Source organism: Diuraphis noxia, unplaced genomic scaffold, assembly GCF_037042655.1.
Source record: "Diuraphis noxia isolate RWA-SAM2 unplaced genomic scaffold, SU_Dnox_SAM2 contig0005, whole genome shotgun sequence".
NCBI classification, from domain to species: domain Eukaryota; kingdom Metazoa; phylum Arthropoda; class Insecta; order Hemiptera; family Aphididae; genus Diuraphis; species Diuraphis noxia.
In genome coordinates, this window is record NW_028301715.1 from 40,348,160 (window position 1) to 40,359,708 (window position 11,549).

The window sequence follows — 11,549 nt, forward strand, 5'->3', positions numbered from 1 at the left end:
GAGGAATTTCAGAAGGGTTTTATTATATTTTTTTGAATATGTAGTACTGGGCATGTATTTGGCACTGCAAACGTTGAGGTTGAATAACTTTTGATATAGCTTCCAACAAATTCCAACAATTAACCAACAAGTCAGAGAAGAGTTTATTGGAGTGGTTTTATGATATTATGCTAACACTGTAGTGCTAGTTTCACGTAGGGGAACCAAGAAACTGTAAAATCAATTAGGTGCTTATTTATTTTGTTTAAAGCATTATTGTCCTTTTCATTTACGTAAATCTAACTATGTAAGAAAATATGTATTGAATTGACCTATGATGGATTGTAATTTTTATTTTTTGTTTATACTTTTGTTATTACTAAAAACTAACTAAAAATCGAACTAACCACAAGGAATACATAAAAAAGATAAATCACACGAGAATTATAAAAAACAAAATTATTCTGGGTTCGTGTTAACCAGAAAGTTTTTTCCGGGTTTTGATTAATATGGGTATTTTGAAAATAGAATCATTCGGGTTATACAGTGTCCCGCGAAGATTTACCTATTGATATATCTCACGAAATAATGAAGGTATCAAAATTCTGGTTTTATAATAAGATTCACAGGGATAAGAACTACTTTTATTTCATTTTTTAATTTATTTAAACGTTTTTGAAACTAAAAAAAAATTATATAAAAATATATACTTAACACCCTTATGTTAACCAATTTTAACCCGAACAATAATGATTATGAAAACCCAAAAGTTTTAAAATTTTTTTTTGTTTTGGTATTTGAACACCCATTCAGCACCCGAAACCTGAAACCACGAATAAATGATTCGAGTGCAAAGCCCTGAATTAATATCTTTTATCCTGACAGTTCGAAGTCTGTGGAAAGTGGGACGAAAAATTTGATGTTGCCGAGTTTTATCATCTTTAATGTTAATAGGATACCATCATACTCGCATGTGTTGTCTCCGTCTTTGCTATGTTACATATTTATAAGACGGAGACAATATTTGCGGGTCTGACGTATTCTTAAAGAGCGCAAACAAGAAAGTTAACGTTATTTAATTTTATTAAGAGCAATCGAGAGTTTTATAAAAATATTGACACAAAACGCCTAGGTTGAAGATTCGACCAAGTCATGGTGTTTGTGTCCTATATTCGCAGTTAGAAAAAGAGATCAAAGGTTTTAGGTAAACAACAGTGCTTCTGCTATGTTCTTACATCTGCTATGGACCTCACCAATCATCACAACGTCTTGTCTTGTATTAACATTGCATCAAATCTTTTAGAGTTTTTGTCGAAAATAAAAAGGCAATCATTAGATCGTTTTGTCGAAAAAAAATTCGTTAACAATTAAAAAAATTCATCTATAAATTTGTTTTGTTCAAATACATCAAACTTTGTCACCGCGATATACCGGGTGTAACAGGTCTATTTAAATTTAAATAGACCTGTTACACCCGTGTTGTGTCCATCATGAATGCGTACAGCACAATTTTCATTATCATCATTATTTCGAATCTACTGTTCGTCTTCTTCCTTTCTGTTTCTGACCAACCTTGCCTTTAGATACCACAGTATAAACAAAAAATTGGGTTCGATATTTTTGTATAACAGTGTAAAAAAATTATGAGTAGTACAAATCACATCCATATACAGAATGCTACAAAGAACTATTTATTTATCATGTTGTCCGATAAATAATTAAAACTGCAATTAACCATAAACCTATTCGGTGCAAATCTGTTATCTTCAAAATCCAATGGTGGTAATAATAGAAAACAGTTATCCATATTCAGACTTTTTTTAAACAATTTAATAAATTGGATCCAGAAAATAATATATCATTATAACAATTTAACGATTTTAAGGAACTTCATCTTAAAATTGTGTAAATGTTTATCAACAAAATAGTTAGTAGTTTTTTTTGTTACGGGCAAGAGTCGTAACAATTTTAACTTTAGGGATTTAGAACCATTCTCATTTTTAAAATCATAACAGTGTATTGTAAGTTTTAACACAAATCAGACCAAAAACAAAAGCATTAATGGTACATTTAGTCACGGACCTCGGAAACACTACTGAAAACTACTCAGATTATATTTTGTACACTCTTCTACAGCAGGAGAAAATTTAGTCTCCAGTGTCTCGATGTTTTTAGTCATGAGAACAAAATGTGATTCCTATTTGAACATATGGTTTTTTTAAGAGTCTATCAGAAATAATAAGCCACCCCTATTTCAGTCAACTAAAATGTTTAGTATTTATTTCTAGAAATTCTAGGTCTTTTATAATGGAATTGTTTAGTGGCTGGGTATAGTTCTTGTGATCTTAGATAAAATTACTAAGTTCATTTTGGGTTTCCTTAATTCAAAGCTTAATTAAGAACGATGTTATTAGTGTTGTAATTGTTGTAAATAATCTGTTTAATTGAAATATATCAAGCATGGCTACTATGGCATATAATGTCGAAGATAATTCGCATATAGCACGATTGTGTTTGTAACTATTATCACAAAACTAACGTTCATGTATTACCTAATTACTCCTAGAGTTTTCTTCCTGTTGAATACTTTGACACTTCAGTACGACTAAAGCCTGTTTTTGATATTTTATGTTTATAAGTATAAAAATACAAATGCCGATATGCACCATACTGTTATATCGGAAGCTAAGAGGGGCCATTTATGTTTTTTATCTTCCGACAAATAGTCACCAATGCGATACAGTAAAAATCCTTCCATCACAAACCGTTATTCTCAAAATCCTATACTGGCATAGAGTTATTTTTTTGATATTTTATAAATTTAATCCAAAAAATAATATATTATAACAATTGAACAGTCTTAATAAATAACTTCACCTTAAAATTATATAAATATTTAACAACAATATAGTTACATGGTATTCTTGTTCCGGACGATAGTTGTGAAATTTATAATTTTAGAAATTTTTAGTCATTATTATTTGTAAGATCATAATTGTGTAGTGTGAATTTTGACAGAAATGAAATCACCAACAAAAGTATTAATAGTAATACTACTCATTAAAACGCGGATTATATTTTGTACCTTCTTAAATGGTAGGGGAATGTTAGTCATCCATTGTCTCGATTTTTATTTATGTAAATAGAGATTGATCTCATTCTGTTTCTCCAAACTTTTTTTCAGAGTCAATGTTAATTAATGACAAATTTATAACTCTTGTTTTAATCTCTGAAGGATTGATGTTATGGTTTTTCAATGATATGTATTGCGTTTGATCTTTTTTTTTATTGGGAGACTCATTTTAAAGTAAAAAAAAAAATTATTAGATTTAAGACTTAGAGTATTGTTTTCGTTAAGAAATTCCATCTCCTCCGAAGTCCGAAAGAGGATAAAATAAAAAAAATCTCGTTTTGTGTTTTCATCAAATGAATTCTAAACCACAAAATATTTTACAAATATTTATTTGTTTTATGAAATTCGTCAAAATTTTAACTTAATTAAAAAAATAATTGTCATTAATATTCAATATTTTAACATCCTATAGGTTTCTATATTTTGGAATCTTTATGCCATATTATCATTTATTATGATAAAAATTCAAGGATCAAATTTTCTAAAAATTTAAAAATCATCTAAAATGTATCATTGTTCATCGATATATTTCTTAATATATAATAACCAGCAATTTCTTATTTTGTCAGATATTAAACAACATTATTAAAAATAAATAATAATAAGATGAATTATGAAGTTAAACATAATAACCAAGTAAAAAAATATTGCATATATTGCACCTATTTATCAAATTCTGGATTTTACTTAAACGAAGCCAATGAAAATAGTTTGTTTTACATGCTTTCAATTAAAATTGATTGAGGAAAAATTGTTTTATTAAATTCTTTCGTATAGCAACTCGATATTTACTATTTAATCATTTAAAAAGTCTTTTGGTTATTAATATATGCTATTGGATTCGTTTTTAAAATTCTAGAAGAAGTGAAAACTTCCGATCTAAAATTTATAACTACTTAGTACTTATATATATCATTATTTATTACTGTCTTAATCATTAATGTAAAATTTAATAATTTTTTTTTACTATTCATCTGAATTGTATTAGATTGTATTGTATTATACCTAGTCCGAGCTTTATGTAGCATTATACATTGTGTGGTTGAATGCATTGTATTATTATAAAATTATTTATAATTTAAGATATGTATTGATTTTTTTCTTCAAAATAAAATGTATGGTATAAAATATTTTTATTTTACGTTCGAACATTCTTGCATTTAGGTATGATAAAATATGTTCTCTATGATAAATCATTTTTAATGTCATAATTATGTACACGTACCTATACCTATTTATCAAAAATTAGAAGTTCGTTTTCCTAAGAATTTTTGCTATTACCTATGTGAAATTATTTTAGCTAATTTTTTTTTCAATCAACTTAATTATGTATAACTAAGATGTTTAAATCAATACTGTTTGTAAATTGTTTGCATAAAATAGAATTAATTTAAATTAATTCTGTTGTGATTAAATATGTATAACTTATACCTAGTTTAAATCAATAATGTTAATTTGTATAAATAGGTACCTTAATTTATTTTATATTGTAAATCTTTTTGAACAATGCATCTATTGATCTGTAGTTTTGGATATTAATAATAAATTAATAAATATTATACATGTTTTATTCATTATTTGCTAGGAATACCTATATTTTAATATTTAGAATAGAGAAGCCAAAATTTGTTTTTACTCCCCACTGCGTGTTTGACCTTTATTGCACGCCACTACATTTCGGCAATAATGCAAGAATCATAATAATTAAAGCAGTCATTTTTATAATGTCATCAAGCTTGATACAGTTTTTATATAATTATAATAATTATAATTGATGTACGGAAGTACTAAAAAACCGTGCCAATATTCGGGTAAAATTTCTAAATGTTTTAAAATAAATAATATTAAGCTGAAAAAATTATAATTCTTAAAACTTGATTTACGTTTAAAATTCAGAAATTGTTGTTATTTTTTTCGAAACGATTAAAACATCACCATTTATTTTTTGAGTAAGTTTATAAGTATAATTGATGACATTTGAGGTTGAAGTATGGAAATTAGAAAGGAAAAAGCAATACTGCACTGTTATCGTTGCAGTAGCAACGGCATCATAATCGTCTCACCAAAAATGACGACATTACAGCTTATAGCTGAAATGCAATTAAATACATAACGTGGTGATTATTTTGAACAACATTTTATTTTATTTTATCATTGTATTAATGGTTTTGAAAATATAATTTTTCTTAACTTGAAGACGAAGTTAACATAATAAAACATAATTTAAAAAAAAAATATATTTTTTATTATTATACTTCAATGTTAAGATTTTTATTTTTTTAACGACAATATATTTTTTATTTCGACATATACGTTGATGAAATTTTTCACTTGGTCAAAAAACCTGAAAACTGTATACAAAGTTTCTCGGTAAGTTCAAAGTTGTACGACGCCATTTAAAAAATATCGAAAATACCTTTTCATAATTTTTTTATGAGCATTTAAACTTAGAATGTTGACGAAAATGATTATTAAAATCGCAAAAATTAACAAATTATTACTAGTTGAAAAATCATAAACATTTTTCTTTCTATATCGAAGTTTGAAAATTTAATACAAGAGTTTTAGTAACGAATTCTCGCCTCACACATACATTACATGTGCTCTTCAACCAACATCAACTTCCCTAAAAAATTCTAAGGACCCATAGTAAGTTGTCAATGCTGAAGATCAATTAGGAAAAAGAAGAGTACTTACAAAATGCTTATGATTTGTAAAAAAAAATAGACTCTTTTGTTTTATAGATTTCGATTTCTTACTATTACTTTGCTATTTTGAGTCTTGTTTGAATCACGTTACAGACGCTGCAATTATTACTATATAAATAGGTAGTCGGATTGCACGAAAGTACGTTACACACACATTATTTTATAATTCATAGTATACATATGTATCATATAATTATACAATTGTATACCATGTTATCCGCTGTTGCGACTGTTTCTGATCTTCCGGGTCGACTTTGGTGTCCGCGACAACCGATGATTTTCGGACGTCCGGCGGTAGCGTGACTCGTCCGTGGTCACGGTGTCATTGTCTTCGTCCAAGTCGTCATCGTCGTCAGTTTCCCGGTCGGTGGCCATACAAGACCAACAACGTGAGACGCCACCGATATGAGATGACGACCACCGACGTCGGTCCGCTGCCTCGCCACTGGTCGGCCAGACGGTAGCCTGCACGTCGTCCTGTTCGGTTTCAACAGCGACACGATCGTTACCGCTGTTACCGTGGTCGTGTCGGTGGTACTCGTCCGTCGAAAAATCGCTCCGGCGGTCCGCACACATTGACATGATTTTCCTCAAATTGTGTGATCTGGTGAAGCTGTTGCACGTCGTCAGCCCACGATGCAGGTCCGACGACGACTTGTGCAGTGCTGATACGATTTCCGCTCTCTCCCTGTACATCGCCAACATATAATAATATGATATATTATTATTTATTATATTATCGCACACGACCGACAGATATGTATTTACTTCAACTACAGTCTTGTTTTTTTTTTTTTTTTTTTTGGATACCACACTATAATATTATTATATTATAATAAACGAAGAAAGTTATTTTTGTTTTAAAATATAATATGTCACGATCTTACAAGAACAAATAAATTTTTACTTATACCAGTAAACTTATAAAGTACACTAATATGCGTTTCATTTATAAACCTAATATTTAAGTAAATAAATCATTTTTTGCTTATTACTTCTGCTTTGTTGTATACGAGAGTTTAATAGATTAAAGAGTTGGTTAAGAAGCCAATTGAATACGCAGTGGCTGATTGGATTAGCGCTTTTAAAATTAACAGAAGTGAAACGATAAATATAGATAACATTATTGATCGTTTACTGCTTCTAATAAAAAAGTTTTGGCGTTTTTTATAACGTATATAACTTTTATCAATTATTATTATTAGTTTCTTTTTTGTTACTCATTTTATTTGGACACCCTGATATTGAAAACGATGAGAAAGACGACAATGGCTATATCGATGACCGATGAGGGTATCATATCCTCTACTTTGACATATTTTTGTCGTATACAATTTATGCAGATGAAGCTATGAAAGTACATAATTTTACCACGGTCTGGGAATAGTGAAAAATCATACCCACCCTTTTTTATATCACGTAACGGGTCTTAAAAACTACCTTAAAATACTAGTTAAGCGTTTGGCAGATCAACTGAAATCCGAAATAGCAATCAATTAAACTCGATGGTACTCAACAATGGTGGAGCTATGCGAATTCTGTCACCAGTCTCGATTTCAGGCGCTCTACAATCGACGGCGAAAAGTAGCAAAATGCTAGGAACTTGGATTGTTGTTGAGATTCAGCAAACCATAAGGTTACAAGTATGGGAGGCAAGAACATGGAATTTAAAGGTAAAATCGCTTGTGTAGATGATAACTTTTGAATACATCGGTGATTTAATATAACGTCCAAACTAAATGTTAGCAGTAATAATATTAACAATTGCACAGTGGCAATGATTTACCTATAGCGGCTATAGCGACCGGGCAACGTAATACAACAAAAAGTAAAGGTCTGGGCTCTAAGTTAATTTATAAATACAAGTACACATAATTACAAGTATTATGTTTGGCTGTTATCAAACCAATAACTTAAAAAAGACTTGATTACATTGACTTTATAGTATTTATTTTATTTTATTTTTCCGCGTTTTGCACTTTTAATCATCGACAGAGTACAAAGTGTGACCTAGAACCGACAATTACACGACCTGGCTTATCGGCTGCAACGATTATTATGGGCCGACCGAAAAGCATTTCAACGCATAAAGGTGGTATATACATCGCATTATATTGGGTGCATCGCGTTTAGTAAGAACCACGATTTTTCGAGTAAGTTAAATCGGATAATCGACGATTTGTTAATTTTTGATTAAAATATGCCCAGAAAGATAACCTTATTCTATACTCAATATATGTGTGAAACATAATATACATCGTATCATATGTATTTATTTTATATATATGTAGACAAAACATGTGCCAGTGTGCCACGTATAGCTCAAGAAATTGCTCTGAACACTGTTATCTATTTGAAGGCTACTAGACCAATGACCTTCAAAAATAGGCGGTCTTATAACAAGGGTACGTTAAAAGGAATATTCAAATATTGATTTGACATATAATACAAATATAATATATACTTATATTGTAAAGATATAAGAATAAAGCCGCTGCAGGAGATGTATCCCACGTCTGCAGGATGTATAATACGTTTTGATAAAACGTTTTAGCTACCTATACAATTATACATACTATATTGTTCTAAGCTGGGAATGGCCTTGTATTGGTTTTTATTTAAGCGACTAGAAGGATAATTAGATGTATATGTGCACTCAACTGCAGGAATATAATATTTTTAACCTATTATAATACATTTATATTAAAAATACGTTTAACGAAACATGATATTTTGGACGATATTAGTGTTGATGAATGAATTAAGACATGTTTTATTAAGGATTCGTTAACGATGTAATAAAAGAGGTCATATTATTATAATAATAATAAATAATAATGCATTTGAGAGTAAAATAACTATCATATGATTTTAATAAAGAGGAGGTGAGAATTTATTCGAATTTCCCAGAATTTCTACTTACAATAACTATATAACTAGGTAGTAATGACAATATAATGCCTTGTAATCTTTTATCTTGAATTCAACTCTCCTTTAGTGCTACAACTCTATATACACATCAAATGTGTGTAATTTTATCACAACAATAACATACGGATTTTGAAACTTTCATAACTCTCTCTGTACCCTGAACCGTTACCACGATAAAACAGCATCAAATTAAATCTTATCATCACAATAAAAAATTTGTATAAGTACATAATATTCCAACTCTATTAGGCATTAGCACGCGTGCGTCATGCATACTTGCGTATAGAAGAGTTCGTTCTGGACGAGTTCCACGTGTAATAATTATTGATGGTGACGACGCCGTCAGAGTTCGAAGTCCGCGGACTGTCATCGGTACCGGAGTAATCCGTGGTCAGGTCTGATCTGGTGACCACGCGATGATCGGCTCGCCCGCCATTGAACAGCCGAAGCAAGTTCGACGTCGAATCTTTGGAGTGTACTTTGCCACTTGACGATGGCATGCAGCCCGAATACTATTATTGTTTAATGTTATATTAATAATATTTATTTGTTTGTTATTAATATCATTTATCATATGATATGTCTATGACGGTGTTATACGATTGTGAACGTTTTGCCTTTTTAGTAACACCATCGAAAAAGATCATTTTCGGCAGATCAAAAAAATAATATTTTGTTTCTTATATTAAAATGATTGGAATCGACTTTTCTAGCTACATTGTCGTTTATTTTAATTTTTTTAGTGATAAAAACAATAAATGAATAAATACTATATTATGGTTTACTATACTGTATAAATAATTATTATTTATTGTATATAGTCGCTATTCGTGGATAAGCCAAATTCAGTTGTTTATGATGGCGGAAAGCTCGTTATGTGTATTAGTATTTATTGTAGAAAACTTAAAATTATAACGTCTGAGCGTGGAAAATAACTTGCAATATCAAATAATTATAAATATGAATTAGAACGGCATACCAAATATTTTACACAATGATATCGATATCACATCAGCGCGAAAGACGATTTATTACAAGAAAAAACAATTCTCAATTTACTCTATTTCTTTAAATTATCCCAATTGAATGATGCCTATACGCAAATATTTATACCTGTATATTTTACTATTATATTTTATTTCACATACATTTTTTAATATTTTATTTCTATTTTGATTTTTAATCAATACAGCAACGTTTCATAAAAGATAACATGTAAAAAGTTCTCTATCGTGTTACTAAAAAGGACAAGACCGGTAAGGACCGTTCTCAATCGTGTTCAACCCTATGAAGGGGGCTTTTTAACTATTTTTTTCAATTTTGACATTTCAGTAAAATATTTTCCTCGATAAGGGTATTTTTATAATACAGAAAAACGTGAATTTAATGCAATCGACAATATTTTGTTACAAAATGTCAAATAACAATAATAATTAATAATAAAAAGCCAGAGGTTGATTCTAAGAATATCTTGAATGAGCTTCTGATTATACAAAACTACTTGCAGCAGCAGTAGTAGCATCAACAGTGACGAATATTTCGAGGGTTGACGTCTTAATTTCAATTCAACTGTTGATCCTATCGCTAAATCACCCTCAAATACGGTACTGCTGCTACGAGGCACTGTATATTATGAATTATATTATATACAACAAGTATTACTATTATGGACTCACTGCGATTTACTTGGCGCGTTCAGTTACTGTATACAATTTTATTGTTGATGCGTTTTGATAATTTATAATTTTTATAATTTATAGTTATTTTTCTATTTATTAAGTGTTTTGTCGTGTAAACCGTCAGTTGATTAGATATTTTTTCACACTCAGTTTCGTCACTAAGGTAACCCACAACTTTATACATTTTACTAATAAAAGAGGCTAAAACCACAATATTATATTATATATTTCGCGGTAGTTGTTGCCAAATATAATACATTATACATCATAGTCTTTATACACGACAGATGTATCGATGTGTTAACTTATAACTAAAATTGGTCTTGTTTTATTCTCTATTAAATTTATTTAATCCCAATATATAGGCAATTGTTGGCATATATTATGTCGTATAAATGTGTGAAAGTATAACGTAGTAAATCATCATTAATATGCAAGTGCGTAAAGTTTAAATACTATTTCTATTATTGCTATCAACATCTCTATTTTTTAATAACAGTGCAGTATTCTTGAGTTGAACTTGTTAGTGAGTGTCGTCCCTTTTTTACATTTTAAACATAATGACTAATGAGTTATGTTTGGCTACGGGCCTGTTTGGGTTTCATCTTTGAAAAACATAATACTGGAGTGTGGCGTTATATATTTACAACGTTTAATAAACAGTTTAATTTTATTTGAAAAATGTTGCAGGGTCTTAATACTGTTTTTTTTTCTTTTGATAGGTTGTTCAGTATATGGGGCTTGATTGATGTGGACAGGTTATTTCGTATACTCTGTAATTCCGGGTAGCTTTGAATTATTAAGCGGCTTGCCATTTATTAAATTTGGGTACAGAATCATATTATTGTTTTCAATAATGCAATAACAAAAACGATGTACTTACGCCATATTTCCGATCGCAACTCAATCCTAAACCACCTTGCACCTATCGTTTACATCGAAATCGTTTGAGAAAAAAATGTCGGTCGCCTAGCGCATACCACGAGTATATTATAAAATGTAACCAATACAAGTATAACACTATATAATATATTATATATACTACATAGTACATAATATAAATGTATATAACGATTTTTTTTGTTATAAAAACGCGCAAAACAACATTTGCGAGTTTGC

At 29.6% G+C, this 11,549-nt stretch overlaps 1 protein-coding gene across 1 annotated transcript; it reads right to left on the reverse strand.

Annotated features, from left to right (window-relative positions):
- Nucleotides 1-5,654: 5,654 nt before the first annotated feature.
- Nucleotides 5,655-9,251, reverse strand: LOC107167762 (uncharacterized). Its single transcript, XM_015516943.2, has 2 exons — nt 9,028-9,251; nt 5,655-6,508 (listed from the first exon to the last, which is right to left on the reverse strand). The coding sequence occupies exons 1-2, from the start codon at nt 9,249-9,251 to the stop codon at nt 6,034-6,036; spliced, it is 699 nt and encodes a 232-aa protein (XP_015372429.2). The 3' UTR covers nt 5,655-6,033.
- Between the last annotated feature and the right edge of the window lie 2,298 nt (nt 9,252-11,549).

Bases quoted from the DNA above. Each gene is read 5' to 3' on its own strand.
- LOC107167762 (XM_015516943.2), bottom strand. From the start codon at position 9,251: ATGCCATCGTCAAGTGGCAAAGTACACTCCAAAGATTCGACGTCGAAC. The intron at 6,509-9,027 runs GTATGCATGACG...GGCGATGTACAG, and splicing joins ACGAACTCTTCTATACGCAA to GGAGAGAGCGGAAATCGTAT.